The 18,794-nt window shown below is 46.7% G+C and overlaps 1 protein-coding gene across 2 annotated transcripts in view; it reads left to right on the forward strand.

Moving 5' to 3' along the window:
* Positions 1 to 18,794, forward strand: part of CUX1 (cut like homeobox 1) — a 389,353-nt gene that overhangs the window by 366,892 nt on the left and 3,667 nt on the right. For both annotated transcript variants that reach the window (XM_038375269.2, XM_043499688.1), the window contains exons 19-22: positions 523 to 606; positions 2,267 to 2,323; positions 13,624 to 13,704; positions 18,499 to 18,563. In XM_038375269.2, the coding sequence (XP_038231197.1) occupies positions 523 to 606; positions 2,267 to 2,323; positions 13,624 to 13,704; positions 18,499 to 18,563 (287 nt within the window). The remainder of the gene's footprint in view (positions 1 to 522; positions 607 to 2,266; positions 2,324 to 13,623; positions 13,705 to 18,498; positions 18,564 to 18,794) is intronic.

Genomic DNA, 18,794 nt, shown 5'->3' on the forward strand with positions numbered 1-18,794 from the left:
CCTTTGAGGTGTCAGTGTCCCAGTATAACTATTGCTATAAGGACCACCAAATGCAGAATCCGATCTGCAATGGCTCAGTGTTCCATCCCAGTATCCAAAGCCTGTTGCTTCTGCCTAAAGGAACGAACCACACATTTATGGGGTAGGATGCTGAATCCACTTAAAACCTTCTCAGATTGATAGTCTCTTTTGAGCTATCCAGCCTCAATGTGTGTGGGCGTGTGCGCAAAGGGCAGAAACTTGGCAGGATGCCCTTAATTAATTAAGGTGCCCCTTTTAATTACAAAAATTAATTAGGGTGAGCAAAGAACGTTGCCTGGCTAAGTCTTCTGCTTCCCCATTGCTTGGGAATGAATGTAGAGTCCAGGGCTCTCTCCAGAACTGGAGATCTCCAGTGAGTGAATGGTGCTGCAGGGAGCCATCTGCTCCCAGGAAAGGACGGTGTAGAGAGTAACTCTTGTGCCGCCCAGCCCAGCTGTCAGCAGAGACAAAGGAAGCTAACTTGTTGTTTGATTCCTGTAGGGTGGCAGCAGTGACGACACGGAGCTCCGCTACTCCACCCAATACGAAGAGCGCCTGGACCCCTTCTCCTCTTTCAGCAGGAAGGTACGGAAAGCTAGAGGGGTTCTCTGCTCCCAAGGGCCAAGTCTGGCAAGGGGCTGAGTTGTCCTCCCCTCCCCTCCCCATCCCATGAAGACCACGAGGGGGCGCACTGAGCACCTCACTGGATTGGGTCCTAAATGATTAGCACACCAAAATATTTTGACATTTAGTATCTTAGTTAAGTGTGTGGGGGGGGGGTCTCTCTCACGCTCTCTCACTTTTCACGCTCCCTCCAAACTCCACCTCTCCTTGCCTCCCCCCCAAGAGTTAACAGTGGGTACCTCCGTTCCAGGGGACTGACGTGCACAGGACACACATGTCCCACACCACTTTGTGGGCAGCTCAGTGCATGGGCCTACACATCTTCTCATGTGGTGCTCTTTTGAAGCTGGTAGCTGAAGAGCAACACCAGGGCTTTGAAAGGCTCATTCTAATTCATAACCATAGACAGCCCTTAGTCACAGAACGGCTTTGGGGAAAAGTGTGGGTGGGTGGGTGTGGTGCTCCCCTAGTAAACTCCTGAAGCTGGATCACAGCTTTGTCTCCCATCCTGTATTGATCTGTAGCCAAAGCATGCCAAAGGGGCACGGCTGTATGTTTCGTCGCTTCTGTAATGTTCCCCCCAGCCCATGAGGTTCCACAGCCTGTGCTGGTGGAAGAGGCTTCTTGGTGCATAGGAAGGGAAGAGGTCCCTGGCTAACCGCAACAACCATGAAGCAGGCTTCCTTACCCAGTCCTGTCTGTGTTCCCAGCTGGCTGGTCTGGGCATATCAGGGAGGGAAATGCCTTCCAGGGTGATGAACCAGGCAGTTAGAAAACGGGGTGTTGATCTACTGGGTCCACTATAGAGAGACATTTAAAATGGCATTTTTCCATTCAAGCAAAAGTTTTCACACACATAACCCTCAACCACCCCCCCCCCGAACTTCTTAGACTGAAGGAGTTCTTTGGTTTGGGGGGGTTTTTTGTGAGGGGGAGGGAATTTTTTCACAATCCCAGGGTCAAATACAGCTTGGAGTAAGCACATGGACTTGTTGTTGGGGTTCCCAAGCCAGTTTCAGCACTGATGAAGCAGGGTGGGTGTTAGATGCGGTTTGTAACTTGGACCAAGCTGTTGGATGCAAAACAAGAGTAACCTACCAGCCAGGGGGTGTAGCTAGAACAGCAGCTAACAAGAGGGTGTAAGATAAATCTAGCCCCCTCATGCACTTCGCCTTATACTTAGACCATCCCCAAGCCTCCTGGGGGCCCACTTTCCTTCTGCTGTAGGAAGGACAGCCCCCATTGGCTCTAGTAGGAGTTGTGCCTTCTCACTCCAGTGCTGAATTTTACACCAGACAAAATCCCCAAATGCTATAGGCTGCATCTCTCCTGCAAACACTCTGAATGGAAGATCAGCGTGAACTGCATGACTTAGCCACTTGCATCTGATGTGTTACACACACCACCCCTGAGTTTGGCCCATTCTCTAGAATTCAGTCTTGCATTTAGCTTGCTGCCCAATGCCAGCCAAAACCTCTCCTGTTCTCCAGCTGGATGGAGCATTCTGTCCACTGGGATGCTTGGGAGCAGGCTGGGGACAACAAGCCTCCCCTATATTTCTCCAAACCTAAAATGAGCACTTCTAACCCCGAATGAAACCTCTTGTGCCATTTTCTTTCAGGAGCGCCAGAGGAAATATCTGAGCCTCAGTCCTTGGGATAAAGCCACCCTCAGTATGGTAAGTGATGGCAGGTCACCTACAATACATAATTCTCTGTCTCCATTTGTTGCTCTCCTCATGCCAAAGAGTTTGTTGGTCTCTTTGCTTTCAACAAGGACCTTCCTTCTTCAGAAATTGCCAAACCTCACACACTCCTGTGTACAGGGTTGCATGCTTTCAGATCTTTGACAGAATTTTCCTTTCTGGGTTTGCTGGTTGCCATTCAAGCCAGCATTGCCCCCTTCTGATCCTGTGGCAGAGCTACAAATCATGCTGTATTTGTGACATCCCAGTTTCAGACACAGTGGCACCAGGCTGATGTCCCAAATACGAGAACTAGGACTTCTCTGCAGCCAGTTCTTGCATGGGAAGATGTGCTGTGAAGGAAACTATTTTTTTTAGGCACAAATACTTTCACTCTTAGCAAAGGGACCTCTGAAAAGTAGCAGCCAAGTACATTTTCTTCTGGTTATAACCATTTATCTCACATCAAATATACTCCACCCACCTCCTGTTTCCTGAGCCCTTGAGCACTGGGTCCCAGTTCGGTGTGCTCAGAGTGGATCATTTTACGTATGTTTTGTTGACACCACTTGGACCTCACGAGTTAATAAGGGCAGACAGTCGCTTCTTCCACTCTTAACTCTCCTACTGAGAGTTGCAAATGGTTCCACTTCAGAAGAGGAGATAAGGGCAAATGTTTCCTCTCTTGCTGTCCCTTCATCAGGGTGTTTGCATCACAGCTGACTAAATTCCAGAATGGCTGAGGGGGCAAAGCTCAGACCCAGCCCATGGCTACATGACATGGTGTCCTGAATCGGGGTAGGAGGGGGGCAGATGGTTAACTTGCATTGGCTTTCATTTAAGAGAATGTTCTTTTAGAACTGTTTGGCTTTTTCCCTTGACATCAGTTAAAGGTGACTTGCAGAAGGTGGTGTGTAGTGCACAAAAGGTGGTGTGTTGCCGGGGGAGTGTACAGGGAAAATGTCTCCTTTCTGCTGCTGTATAATGGATTATGGAGGCTTCAGTTGTTGTTTTAAAAATCTGCTTGTTTTCTGCTCTTCAGTTCTTTGTTACCCTGATTTTCCTGGAAGACTCGGGACATCTGGACACTTAGTAGAAGGGGGAAATCACAAGTACCAAGGAAGTGAAATTGGAATAATTGAGAGGGGAAGAGATTTTTAGGCACTGTTTTAAAAGTCTTAGGCACCACTGATGATGCCCCTACACAAGGAGGGTTGTCTTGAATCTAACTATAGCAACATTAGGGCCCCTTGATCTGCAGGGCCGGGGGGGACAAAAGCAGGATCCAGGCCTTTGCTTTTGTCAACATCTAGTGAGCTCATATGCTAGGAAGGAAAGTCTCTACCAAATCTCTACCACCCACCCCTGCCCCTTAGTTAAGGGCTAAGAAAGCTCCTACCCGTTCTCTTGTCCTATGGCAAAACAAGAGGAGAAGACTCGACGTTCGTGATATTCCTGAACTGAAAAACTTCCAAGTCTCCTTCATCCACAATAAGTCAGCAGGAAGTTCCCACCCCCACCCTTATACACACAAACTCCGGCTCCAGCACAGATGCTTTCTACAGATGTGCTGCTGGGGGAAAGTAATTTCCCCTGGCTCCTTGCCCTGTGATCACAGTCATTCCCTGACATTATAAGCGCCGTAATACGTCATCTGTTAGAGCACCTTCCAGCTGAGGAGCCAAAAGCATCTGACAAACACCAGTCGCTTTAAGGCCATGACTTCACTGCCAGAAACAGCGTTGCTTTTACAGCAAGATGGCTAACGGGAGCCAGCTGTCTCGCTGTAAAATCCTCGTGCTCAAGGCAAAGAGGTGTTTACCTTGCTGTAGGTAGGCAAGTTCAGCTCCATGAGGGGGCACGTTGTTGACCTCATTGAGCCACATAAAGGTAAAAACTACTTTTGTCCTGTCTCCACTAGGATTTTACGGCGAGATAACTCACCTGTGTTAGCTGTCTTGCTGTACAAACACCCCTTTCTGGCAGCGAAAACATAGCCTGGGCTTCAGAATACCCTGTCCTGTTACATGCGTGTAACACTCCTGAGTATTAACCTTGTATGACTCAGGAGGAAACTGAGCAGAGGGCCTGGTTTTCAAAAGATTGGGTTTGCAATGGCACTCGCAGTGCTAGTTCTCATTTGTAGCTGCAACAGATGTTTTATGCCTAACAGGCCAGATTCGGTCTGATCCTTGTGTAGGTTGACTGTGCCTTGTTGGGTGGGAAAAGGCGAGGTCATAGCCCTTGCCCATGTACTTGAGCTAGCAGAACTGGCCTGCCACTGAGGGAAGTGCACTTTACAACCTAGTACGAGGTGGTACAACTGTGCTCTCTGGGAGGCGTTGCATCTCCCTGACGCTATTGCTTGGAACTGGCACTGGGGCATTTACCGCTCCACACTGCCTGCAATGCAGGTCTGCACCTAACGGACATTTTTCTTTAATAGAGGGGGATTGGTCTGTGTTCAGTGGCAACATACTGTAGATCACTGCATGTGCACAGGGATGACTGTTCTGGGGCAATAGATTGTCTGGTTCCATTGTGTCTTTAACTCTGTTTGAGGGACAGGATTTGCTAAATGTGTAGTTGGCTTGTACATTTCCTTAGCGCTTCAGAGATGCAAAGAGAAGAGCGGCAGTAACTAGTGTGGCAAGGCTATACTGTACTTAGAGATGGATGCAAAAGAGAGATTACAGGGGCTGATTATGAGGCTAAGATTTACAAAGCTGATTTAGGGAATTTGGAGACCATTCCCATGAAAACTATTGGGAGCTGTGTGCCTAAATCCCTTGTGGCTTTCCAAATCTCTACCTAAAAGTAGAGCATTTTTACCTGGGATTCCTGCCCAAACTCATTCCCATGGCCGCCTTTATGCAGTTCTAACAAACTGCGGCTGCATATTTACAGACACAACAGCCAGAAATGGGGATTGTCAGCATCTGCTCCTACCATGTGAGCTAAACAGGGGACCCCTTTAACTGTAAGTAAGTAGCAGGCTGTTATAGTTGCTGGGACTAGCCACTAGTTGTCATCTCACTCGCTAAGGGCTCTTCTATACAAACAGGAGGAGGCAAGCGGGGGTGTAAATTGAACTCCCACTACCGGCTGCTCACTAACAGTCTGTATGCACCATACTGCTGTGCACTAGAAGTTCCCTCCTGCACTTTGAGCTGCACCACTTTGAAACATGAACTCTTCGTGCAGACAAACCCTAAGGCAACATATTGCACCATAACATAATGGGATGCTTTTTGAGCCCAGACACAATTATCATATTCCCCGTGAGCTGCTCAGAAGTGTCCTCGAACCAGACAGCATCAGCGTGCATCAACTATTCTTAGAAGTGTGGGCATCAGGCAGAGTGCCAGCAGAATGGAAAGATGGCATGAGAGTGGCCCTGTACAAGGGCAAAGGATCTTGCACTGAGTGTGGCAACTACAGGCTGATCTCATTGTTATTGGTCCCTGGAAAAGTCTTTGCTCACGTTCTGCTTGGTAGGATGCAGCTGCTCCTTAACAGACATCATCAACCACAGCAACCAAGTTTCACTGTTGCACGATCGGCCATGGATACTGTCTTTATTCTCCGGCTTCTGGCTGAACTGCAATGAGAATCAACCACTCTCTTCATGTGGCATATATTGACATTAAAGCAGCTTTTGATGGGTCAGCGCTTTGGCTCGCACTGAAAGGAGCTGGTGTTCCAGATATTCTGCTAAATCTTCACACCAGTACCAGTGTGACTGCACGTTGGTTCATGGTTTTCGCCACATTTCTACACAACCTCTGGTGTGCAGCTGGGATGCTTTCTCGCTGCAACACTAGTCTGTTGAGCTATCGACTGGATATTAGGACTTGCTGCTCCATACATCGGAATCAAGGTTGGTCAAGAAGTGCTCACTATGCTTACGATGCCGCCTTGCTTGTGCAGAAGACCGAGAATATCAGCCCTGCCCTCCAAAGTCTGCAAGACACTGACTGCACTATGGGGTTGAATGTCTCATGGCAGAAGACAAAGGTCCAGAATATCAGAGTTAGGCCACCAGAACCCTTGGTGCAGGTGGGGTTGAGTACCCTGGAGAGTGTTGATGAGTTCATCTAAGTAGGCTGTAAGCAAAGTTCAAACAGTCATAGTAAACTGGGCATCCTCCAATAACTAGGTCTTGCCACATTCCTGCATGAAACCCGTATCTCACTAATGGATGCAAAACCATCTTTGCCCTGAGACAAAGTTCAGGATCTATCAAACCTGTGTACTACCTGTATTGCTATACCAGTCAGAAACTTGGCCCCTCTTATTGATAGACTTGCAGTGGCTAGAGGCATTCCATGTGCTATCGGCGCCAAATCTTGCGCATAAAGTGGTTTGGCTTTGTGTAAAAGGCCACAATCTCGCAGACATCTGGCCCTCCTTCAGTTGCTCATTATATTCAGCCGCAACTTTGCATGCTCTTTGGCCACTTTGCCAGGATGGACAAAGACACACCAGCACACCATGCTCCCAATCTCTCCATAAATGTGCGAAGGGGTGCATACCGTAACCCGATCTGGAGCCACGCACTCAAGGCCCTCCCGATGGGGGGGTGCGGGGCCAGGAGCAGATGTGACGAATCCATCTCTTCCAGGACCGACCGCACCAGCCAATCACACCGGCCCATGGGGCCGTCCAAATCATGGGGCCAAGAGCAGTTGCCCCAATTTGCCATACCCAAGGGACGGCTCTGCACACACAGGACTGCCCTAGAGATTCATGGGTTTGCAGGATTGATCTAGATCTAGGAAATTCGCCACATGATGCCTGGTGCAATGCCATCAACCATGGTGACTCTGGCTGGTGCAATGATCCTCAGTAGACTATGCATATCTGATGATGGTTATGATTATTTGATATCTGTATTCCACTACCTGCCCTTGCTCCCCTCTGCTTTGGATCATGACTGGATTCACAGAAGAGAAGGAACTGGTATGCACTGCCCCTTATACCCTTAGCACAGAGCACAAGCAGAGCCAGGGACCAATGGACAGAGCTCGCCAAAAATTCTCTGGTCTCAAGTGCACAGACTGCATGCGGATCCCACAGTGGACTAGAAATGGGGACCACATATCTCCAAGAACTCCAGTTACATCAAGGCAAGTAACTTCTTTATCTAGAGGAAATGCATAAAAAATGCAATTGGGCACCAGTAAACACATTAATCATGGTCAGAAGAAAAATCAATGACTGGAAAAGAGAAAACCAACACCATATAAAGCCACATTAAGAATTTTATTAGAACCATAAAATAGACACATTGTTGGCTTATGCTGTGTGTTGAAAGCAAAAACGCAAACATAAAGGCATTGTCACAACTGGAGAGGAGCCAGGACTGGAATCCCAAATCTCAACACCCAAACTTGATGGGATTTCAAAATCCAAACTCAAGTTTCTTAGCCTGAGCCCAGAGTCTGACACCTCTGAGCAGAATCTCCACTATCCCCCACACCTGGACTTTTGGGCTGTTTGGTGTCAGAAATCCAGACCTGATCCCACCTCTCAATTAGATGGCATGCTATCGGTATGGATTAAAATTGTTGCTGCATCTTCTCAGGGATACGTGAGTCCCTCGCAAATTTTTGCACTAAATCTCTTTCTAAAGAGGAAGTGATAGTACCTGAATGTTGTTTGAACTCTGTCTCTGGGGACCACCTCCTGAGCTGCTTTCTTGGCAAAATTCCCATGGAATTCAAGGACAGTTTGTCTGAAAATAATCTCACGATTTCCCACTGGCTGACTCAACTAGAACATCCATGGGTTAGTCTGTATCCCGGATGAAGTGAGAGAGACTACAAAGCCTGTACAGTGTAGTAAATCCCCAGGTCTCTGGCTTTACTGCTGTTTGTAGAACATGTTCAAAGTGCCACTGACACTTCTCCTTTCCAAATGATTCAGGGTGATCCTGAACCTGAGTTGCACTGTGCATCCAATGAAGTGAGCTGTAGCTCAGAAAGCTTATGCTCAAATAAATTTGTTAGTCTCTAAGGTGCCACAAGTCCTCCTTTTCTTTTTGCGAATACAAACTAACATGCCTGCTACTCCGAAACCTGTACATTGCTCTGCGTCTAGTCTCTCTAACTCTCTGTTGGAGAGCCCAATAATTCAGTTTAATTTACTTTTTATCTAGCATCCTTCAGATAAAGCGCCTCTCAATGCTTTACGGTGAGAGATTAAATAATGAGCAAATGCTTGGCATAATTGTGTATGCAGAGTGCAAGGCACAGTGTGGCAGGAGGACACCAGCGGGTAAAGGAAGCTGTAATTTCAAAGGGTTAATAATGGAGATAAGCATTCTTATAAACTAATTACAGGGAGGAGAGGAGAATGTGATTTAGCCTTTGCCTGAGGCTAAATCCAAGGGGGGAGGGGTTAAAGGTGAGATATGAGAAGAGTGAACAGCGGAGAACAATGAGGAGGGGAAAATGAATTCCAGAGCATGATGCTTCTAAAATGCAGACAAGCAGAATTCTATCCAGTGTGATGCCTCATAGCCCAGTTCTGCTCTTCACTAACGCTCACACTGGGTAGAGCAGCTTTGCTTATATAGGTCTCCTGTTAAATAACAAGTTTTAAGCACATTTGTTCCTAAAGAAAGGAAAGCAGTGGCTCTGCAAGGTGGAGGTATGCTAGCACTCTCAGCAGGTGCAGATACATCCTGCCAGCCGATGGAATCAAGAGGAAAATGAATTCTCGTGATAGCCTTCCCCTGTAACACGGATAAATCTTGTCTAAACTTGGAACTTGACAACAAAATTCTCACTAGTTAGGGAGCACAAGTGTAGACAAGCACCTGCAACTGGATTTGGGATAATACTAATTAAGCTAGGCTCTAAACTAGAGCTGCAGAGGTAACTGGGCATAGTAACATAGGATACAGAAACCGATTGCTGTTGGGATCCAGAGTGTAATGTCTGGGTGGCTGGAGTGACCTTTGAGAAACATCAAACAGATTAAGATTATTTTCAGAGAAGCAGCCGTGTTAGTCTGTATTCGCAAAAAGAAAAGGAGTACTAGTGGCACCTTAGAGACTAACAAATTTATTTGCACATAAGCTTTCATGAGCTACAGCTCACTTCATCGGATGCATTCAGTGGAAAATACAATGGAGAGATGATTTATATACACAGAGAACATGAAACAATGGGTGTTATCATACACACTGTAAGGAGAGTGATCACTTAAGATGAGCTATTACCAGCAGGAGGAGGGAGGGGGAGAGGGAGAGAAAGAAACCATTTTGTAGTGATAATCAAGGTGGGCCGTTTCCAGCAGTTGACAAGAACGTCTGAGGAATAGTGGGGGGGGGGGAATAACATGGGGAAATAGTTTTACTTTGTGTAATGACCTATCCACTCCCAGTCTCTATTCAAGTCTAAGTTAATTGTATCCAGTTTGCAAATTAATTCCAATTCAGCAGTCTCTCATTGGAGTCTGTTTTTGAAGTTTTTTTGTTGAAGAATAGCCACTCTTAGGTCTGTAATCGAGCGACCAGAGAGATTGAAGTGAAGTGTTCTCCAACTGGTTTTTGAATGTTATAATTCTTGACATCTGATTTGTGTCCATTTATTCTTTTACGTAGAGACTGTCCAGTTTGCCCAATGTACATGGCAGAGGGGCATTGCTGGCACATGATGGCATATATCACAGTGGTAGATGCGCAGGTGAACGAGCCTCTGATAGTGTGGCTGATGTGATTAGGCCCTATGATGCTGTCCCCTGAATAGGTATGTGGACAGAGTTTGCAACGGGCTTTGTTGCAAGGATAGGTTCCTGGTTCCTGGTCCAAGGATAGGTTCTGTTGTGTGGTGTGTGGTTGCTGGTGAGTATTTGCTTCAGGTTGGGGGGCTGTCTGTAAGCAAGGACTGGCCTGTCTCCCAAGATCTGTGAGAGTGATGGGTCATCCTTCAGGATAGGTTGTAGATCCTTGATGATGTGTTGGAGAGGTTTTAGTTGGGGGCTGAAGGTGATGGCTAGTGGCTCAAATAAATTTGTTAGTCTCTAAGGTGCCACTAGTATTCCTTTTCTTTTTAAGATTATTTTGTATTTCCAATGGTGTTAGCCCAGACCCCTGGGATCCCTAGCATTTGGCCCAGAAATTGCCAGTTTGCTGTCCTAACTCTGTGTTCTTACACCACACAGCAGTTGTTGATTTGCACAGAGATGGATTTGATATGGTTGCCAACTGACTTTTCAGCTGGTAACACTAGCCATCTGGTGGCCTGTTCTTTATTCAAGCTGCCTTGCAAAACTAAATCCGCTGGCAGATAATCCTCCCTCCCCATTCTGCTTCTTCCCTCAAAGAGAGATATAAAAACCCTCTCTGGGTATCGAGCAGAGGCCACAGAATGAATGCATCTGGAATAGTAACGTCTCTGCGATGCAGTGGGAGGAGGTGTGGAGCTGGCAGAGTGGGTTGGAAGGTGCTTCACAACTAAATGCAAGGTGCATATTCCATGTTAGTGGCTGAAACACCTAACAGCACAGCCTGTATTTATTTGGTTTCAGCAGTCAGAACGCATCGAGCTCCTGGATATTTTGCGAGCTGGGCGGTTATGTCAATCAGAACAGATCTATTTCATTTGGCTTGTAGGATGCAGCACGTGGAGAGGGAACAGGCTCCCATTCAGTGGGTATGTGCATGTAGCTCTTTTTAACATCAGCTGGAGTTAGCAAGAAGAACATAGGGCTGTTCCAAATCAAAGGGGTCTGAGGTGGAGCCTCCTTGTGGGAAACAGAGGGCAGAGAACTGGTGCTTTAGTGCCATGTGACTGTCCCGTGGGGGACATCTCTTGCTGTCGCTATCAACCTTTCTCTCAGAGCCAGATCCTGCTACTTTAGAAATCAATAGCAAAACTCCCACTGTCCTCCCTGAACAAATGTGGTGTCCAAGTTCAAATTTAAATCTTGCTTTTCCCAAGATTTGACTTAAATTTGAGTTTGTGATGTTAGCAGCCTCAGGCACTGGGTTGAGTGTTGTAATGCATTGATAGTCCAGCATGAAAGGGGTGAAGCATCTGGGATTGTTGGCTACAGTACAGAAATATACTGTATTACAAGCAAAACAGTCTTTGCACCATTCGCAGAGAATCCAAGCAAATGCCAACATGAATATGGATAAGGTGGTATGCTAGCGCCCCAGTGAATTGATGCAACTCATTTACAAAAAGTGGACTTAAGGGAGTTATTCCCCTGGATATTTAAGAACATAATCTTGTTTGTTTCAGTAGTGATCGCCATTGTCTTGAGTAGCTGAAAGGACATCAGCAACCAATTGGTTTGGTTGTGGGTTTTGTTTCTTTAATTCCATCCTATGGAATTCTACCCCCTGGTAGAATTTTGGGGGCTTAAATGAGAATTTACTTTTGTCCAGAATTTGTTTCTGCCGTTAAAGCAGAGATAAATTCCGACCCCATGTTTGTAAAACAATTCCATCCTGGATGATGATAGGGGTTTTAGGTTTTCCCTGGCATCCTGAATGTCCCAGAGGAGGGGGCTATGGAGATTTTCCCATTTTAGTCACCAGCTCAGATTTGACCCAGGTCAGTAGTGACTGAACATCATTAACACCTGACAGTTGTTTGCTGCTGCTCTCCAAAATGAGCAGTTTGATGGCAACACAGTTCTTGTAAGAACAGGTGTCCACATCACAATTTGCAATGATATCCTGGCCAGGATTCAATGGCCATGGAGGCTGAATCGCCCTCTAATCTCTACCTATGAGCCTGCTGGGTCGAAATTTAGGCATTTTAGCAGGGCAGTGTAGATGCCCGTCCTGGAGAAACACAGAGGGGACAGTCTCCTGGGTTAGCTCCCCAGCATGGATTTCATGTAAAGTATCTAATGTGTATGAATGTCATTATTGGTCGCTTACCTTGAAAAGGCTCAGGTGGGGGCTGCACAGGACCATAGTTCACAACCTGTGATGGGAAAAGGTGAGTGTTAGTTACCCAGGAAAAACCTGCATCCTAGAATGCCACCTCCTGCTCTATAGTACAGTGAGCTCATCTTGAATGCTGCTCACCAGTGCACAGCAGAGGGACATCTCTGGGTACCCCAGGCCCCCGGTGAGAAATGCCTACCCACCAGTCAGCAACTCGGGGACTAACCGTGAGAAATCAGAAAACAGGGGAAACAAAGTATTAACTGGGGAAAAAACAACCTGGTCCTTTGGTAAAGACAGGAGGAGCCTCTCGGGGCATCCTGAACTCCTAATGGCTTGTGTTTTTCTTCAGTGTGAGGGCCAAGGGCTTCCCTCATTGGGCTCAGCCCAAATCAACACAGGGACTGTGAGGACTTCAAAGCACCAGGCTCCATGCCCGCTATCCCATTCCCCCTACTGCCCTCTCCAGATGTGCTGGGTATTTAGTCAGGGGATCCGTGTAGTCAGTTCGCAGAGCCCTGCTCTTGCTTCCAAACCGTGTCTATGCTACAGCTGCACATGGACTGAGCACGCTTCCCCACAGTCTGCTCCTTCCACAGCCTCATGCCCGTTGTACTGGTTCTCCTTTCCTTTGGGTCCAAGGCTCTGCAGAGCACAAGGCAGGGGTTGGGCCATGCTGTATTATCAGCCTGTATTACTGGCCCTAAAACTGAATTCCTTTTTGCATCTGTAGGTTTAAGCTAGACCTTTAAGGTAATGTTGGGGCGGGGGGGGGGGGGGGGTTGCAATTGCATCTTAGTAAGAGGATTTTTGAGGAATTTTTTAGATGCGAATCTCTTCTCTGCCTCAGCTTGATGTAGGATTTTCGAGCTGACGCGGCCTGACAGCACTGCAGAAGGTACCTGGTGCTGTACATATTGTACGGAGCTCTTGCCAGCTCAGTATTTCAGTCTGCTCTGAGAAAGGGACTTCCGCAGCGGCAGCAGGGGATCACACTGGAATAAAGGGGGCTAGGAGGAAACCTTCCCTGAGGGCAGTTTGTCCCATAAGAGCCTTGCAGAGTTTTTTGCATCTTCCTTTGACTTTGAGTTTTTTCCATCTTCCCTGGGCAAGTGACTTGCTCTCTCCTGATGCCTTGCTTCCCCATCTGTAAAATGGGAATCAAAATCCTTCCTTTCTCCCCCCACTTGTCTGTCTTGTCCATTTAGACTGGAAGCTCTGTAGGGCAGGGACAGTCTCCTGCTGTGTGTGTTCTGCGCTTAACACGTTGGGGTCCTGAGCTCAGCTGGCGCCCCTCTAGTGGTTAATGTAATAATAAAAATAATGTGGCCAAAGTAATTTTGCTGGACTGAATCTGTTTCTCGTTCTGATCTTGCTGTAGGGGCGGCTGATCCTGTCCAACAAGGCAGCTCGCACGATTGCATTTTTCTACACTCTGTTGCTGCATTCCCTGGTCTTCCTGGTAAGTGTTTAGGTCTAAAAGGGGAACTAATGACTGCTTACAACGGCAGGAAAATACCCCATAAAGTGCTCAGCTTTTCATTTTAAATCAGGAGACGTACTCTTGCCTCTTCCAAGTAAGTGTGTGATAGCTCATGCATCAGTGCACCAAAAGACACGTAGCACAATGCACCCAAGAAGATGGGGAGACAGAGGCACCGAGGTGGGAAATGACTCGCCTAGGGTCACTGTGTGTAAGTGGCAGACCTGGGACTAGAACTCGTGTCTCTTGATACCTTTCCCTGATCTAGCTGCGAGGCCACATTGTCTGTGGGTACCTCTACACTGCAATAAAAGACCTGTGGCTGGCCTGGATCAGCAGGCTCAGGCTAAAAATTGCACTGCAGATGTTCAGGCTCGGGCAGAAGCCTGGGCCCCAGCCCAGGCCCAAATGTTTACACTACAATTCTCAGCCCTGCAGCTTGAGCCCTGCAAGCTTGAATCGATTGACTCGGGCTCTGAGACTCAGTGCTGCAGGGTTTTTAGTGCAGTGTAGGCAACATACCCTGAGGTTCTTCAAAACTGGCATTTTGTTGACATGCTAGTCTCTTACCACTCTGCTTTCAGATAGTTGCATAGGATTTAGCCCGATTTAAATGCAGGAGTCCTTGGGAGTTCCTACAACTCGACAGCATTAGGGCAATCCATCCACTCACCAGGGCTTTAAAGGCTTTTATTAATCTAGTCATTCAACATGAAGTTCAGAGTGTAAGAAATTTTAGAAATAAGAAATGTCCCTGTAACCCAACATGCCGGTCTACATTTAGCTCACTGTGATCCCATCTTCCTGCTTTCTCATCACGTGCCTTAATCTGTTCACTCTTCAGAAACAAATAGAGATGGTTCTTGAGCTCAGTCTCTGCTTTTCCTTTCTTGGCAATTTACTACGGTATCATCTTTGCCTTACACTCTGCAGGACACAGTTCTGCTAGTGAGTCCTACGTTCCCCTAGCGTCTATATTTTTAGTTTCTAAACATTTACCAGTGTAAATACATTCCCACACACCTCTCTCTTTCATAATGTTAAAAGTCTTAATTAGGTCACTGCAATGTCTCCTCTTCCAGAGGGAATAATCTCCAACTCCATTGTGGGAAAAGTCCTATGGAACTTAATAGTGTTAAAACAACCTGGGTTTAAAATCCTGTAGAATTGTAAACGTCCTATACAGGTGAATAGACAATGATCTCCTTTCTGTAGACAATTTAAAATTTAGATCATCCTATTGGGTTTAATAGAGAATTATATCCTGGTTATAGACTTCCATAGGTTGGTTTAAAACCTCTATAGAAAAGTTACCAGTCTCTAGAAATATCCCATAAAGGTGTCCCTGTCTAGTAGCTGTGTTGCTTTAGCCCCTGTGAAAGCCGCCCACACGGTATTCCCCAGTACTAGCAAACACTACAGTATCATCATTGTATGCTGTTGTGTTTTGGACCAAGGCAATTCTCGGCTGTTTCACGAGCAGCAAGAAACCAACACACAGTATCTTAGCTGTGGCAATTTGGAATTCTGGCCCTCACTGCATAACTGCAAAGAAGTGATACTGATGTGCTTGCTACAGTCTTTTGGACCTTGGACTTATTTTGCCTTTTTTAATGCAGCTGTGCCCTGATCCAGTGATGTTTCCACAACAACCCCCCTGGCTGATCTGTATTTCCAAAGGCAGGAAGCTGCTAACTGTGGATTTGCCTTTCCCAGTCAGTATGGCCCCAATCCTGTGATCGGATCCAAGCCGGAAGCCCTGTTGACTTTAATGGGGCTCAGCACAGGCAGCCTCCTATGGGGGCCAGTTTGCAGGGTATGGCTGGAAAGTCCCAATATGATCCAGTGGAGCTGGATGGCTGCCCACTCAGAGCAGGTCGATAAAGGCGGCCTCAATCTGGCAGCTCCCTTGTGCTCAGGGCTGTTTTCACAGCTGTCTTTTCCCCCCTTTTGTGAATTTCAGTTCCCCCTAATGTGGAGGCCTGCTGAATTGTATTTCTGGAATTACAGCATTTCCCCAGTGGCAGGATAATGCTTCTGAGTTGCACAGGAAGTATGAGCAGCAGATGCGCAAATCTCCAGCCTGTATTTGTAGTGGCATTGTGCTTTTCAGTCTATCCTGGTTTAAAGTTTAATTTACAGAATTTCTGGGGCGTTTATCTGTCATGGCAGGGAAAACTCATCAATGATTAAATGAGACAAGATGAAAGACAAACGAATGTTTCTACCCAGATTTTGTCAGAATAAAACCAACCTGCAGTCATCTTGTGGGGAAGAGAGCAAAGAAATACAAAGTTAAGCTTCATTAACGTTTAAAATGTAACCGGAAACTATTAGGTATAATAATTGCATGGATGGAATAATCTCATTCTGTCTAAACTTCAGAAGGCCAGAGCTGCAAAGCTGTTGACACCAATGGCCTTTGGATCAGGCTTCAACTGCATACACTTCACAATGGGCTGGATGATTCTGTCTGATCCACTTCTACCATCTGAGAAATGTCTTTCCCCTTAATCTAAAAACAGAGGCCTTCCTTTCCCTCCTTTCCACAAATCTTTTCTTTCTTCTCCCTTTTGTGAATTTCAATGAACCCTAATTTGGAGGCCTGCTGAATGGTATTTGTGGAATTGGAGTATTTCCCCAGTGACAGGATAATACCTTCTTACAAGTCACGAAGGCATTAGCACATCAGCTTCGGCAGCAGATGTGGAGATCTTCTGCCTGCATTTGCAGCCCCATTGTGCTTTTCGGTGAAGTCGATTGTAAAGTTTTATTTAAATCATTTCTCTACTCCACACATATTATATGTGTAATATCAAAGATGGTCAACAGACCAGTGAAATGTACAACAGAGGCCACCATACTACTGCCCTCCTCTTCATTAATGGAAGCGAGGATGTATCTAGACCTACACACCAACAAGCTAAACATTTCAGGAGATGGCACTTAGACGGAGGGATAGCTGATTTTCAGAGGTACTGAGTAATCTAAGCTCCTGTTGACTTTAACTGGATTTGTGGGTGCTCAGTGCAGCTGAAAATCAGGTCCCTGGAGAGGCCTGCCATTTGCACATTACTTCTGTTGATGAGTTTAAAGAAGGGCAAAAAGGAATAGAGCCCTTCTTGTTGACACAAAAGGCATCATTGTTTTAGCTTGAGAACTGCTCTTTAGCTGCTTATCCATTGGTTCAGTGAAAGGCACTGCATACGCTTCTATGGCTCTGTGAGTGCTATAGTGAAAATCACTTTTCATTCATGGATTTCAGAACACACTACAAAGACGGGCAAGGTACAATATTCTGGTTTTATAGATGAGGGGAAACGAGGCTTGGTAAGGATAAGTTATTAGCCAATAGTCTCAAAGCAAGTCCATGGCAGAGCCAGAATCAGAGTCCAGGACTCCTGACTCCCAGTCCAGTTCCCGACCTGCTGGTCCATGCTGTCTCCCTATTGTTAATTTCACATTGCATCAATGGACCTGGACAGCCCTGTAGCCTCTTCTCCTGCTAACTCTCCAGTTTATTTCCATTCATGGATTTTAGGCCTTCCCATTCCTGTAGTCTTATTTTCTCCCCTTTAAGTTGCTCTGTTTGCAGAGACCCTCTGCATATTACAGGTTGCAAATTACAGCATGCAAAACTAATCCAAATTTGGTAGGCAAAAGTCCTAAAACTCAAGGGAAGGGAAATTGAAGCTTCTGGTTCAGATCTATTTTCTAAAAATTAACCCTCATATGTAATCATGTAGTATATTTAAATCTCTTAGTAGTGGTGGTAGTTAACAACTGTGTTCCTACCACACAGCTCTTCCTTAATGTGCTCTTTAACCATGTATTGAAATCAACCCACTAGAACAGGGGTGGGCAAACTTTTTTGGCCTGAGGGCCACATCTGGGTATGGAAACTATATGGCAGGCTATGAATGCTCATGAAAGTGGGGGTGGGGTGCGGAAGGGGGTGAGGGCTCTGGGGTGGGGGTGGGGTTGGGGGTGCAGGAGGGTGCTCCGGGATGAGACCAAGCTGGTTTGGAGGGCAGGAGGGGGATCAGGGCTGGGGCAGGCTCCGGGCAATGCTTACCCCCTCAAGCAAAAGCAGTGGCATGTCCCCGCTCTGGCTCTTACGCAGAAGCGTAGCCAGGCAGCTCTGCATACTGCCCTACCCACAGGCACCGCCCCTGTAGCTCCCTTTGCTGCGATTCCTGGCCAATGGAAGCAGTGGGGGTGGCACTTGGGGTGGTGGCAGCGTATAGAGCCCCCTAGCTGCTCCTACGCACAGGAGCTTGAGGGGGGACATGCTGCTGCTTCCAGGAGCCACGCAGAGCAGGGCAAGCCCTGGACCCTGCTCCCCAGCGGGAGCTCGAGGGTTGGATTAAAACATCTGGAGGGCTGGATGCAGCCCTCGGGCCGTAACTGCTCACCCCTGCACTAGAACATGCATAGTTTATGGCTATGAAAAACCAAGAGACACGTGCATCCAAAGTATGCACTTACTATTCTACCCAGCCCATTACTGTGTGCGTTTGATTGACTGGGGCAGACAGTTATTTCTTTAAGGCTGTAGCAAACATTTCTCTAACAGAAATGGAAGAATCAGACCCTGTGGTTATGTAAAGCAATACAGCATCACAAAGGGTTGGTCATCAAAGTCTGGTTGGTGGCTTATGCCAAGAGAAGTGAGATGTTGGTCACAGCTGCACTAATGTACTGAGCAGAAAGTAAATACAGGGGGCCTCTCATTGCAATGGGAAACAGTTAACATCATTTCTTATTTCCCAGGTACTCTACAAAACTGCTTGGAGTGAGAGCGTGGGAAGGGACTGCACTGCTTACTGTGCCAAGAAGTATGTATGAAAACAGAACAATTCAGTACAATCCAGATTTCAAAACAGTTACTGTCTTGAGAAGAGGAGCAACTTTGATTTAACCAGAAGAACATTTGGGCTTGCAATCACTTTCTAAACACACGGTCGCATTAAAGTGCAGTTCTGTTCTGAAAAACAGCACCTTATTTCAGCAGATCAGTTACCTGTGACTACTTTTAAGAGTCTTATCTACTGTCTTTAGTACCGGAA

Source organism: Dermochelys coriacea, chromosome 17, assembly GCF_009764565.3.
Source record: "Dermochelys coriacea isolate rDerCor1 chromosome 17, rDerCor1.pri.v4, whole genome shotgun sequence".
NCBI lineage: Eukaryota > Metazoa > Chordata > Testudines > Dermochelyidae > Dermochelys > Dermochelys coriacea.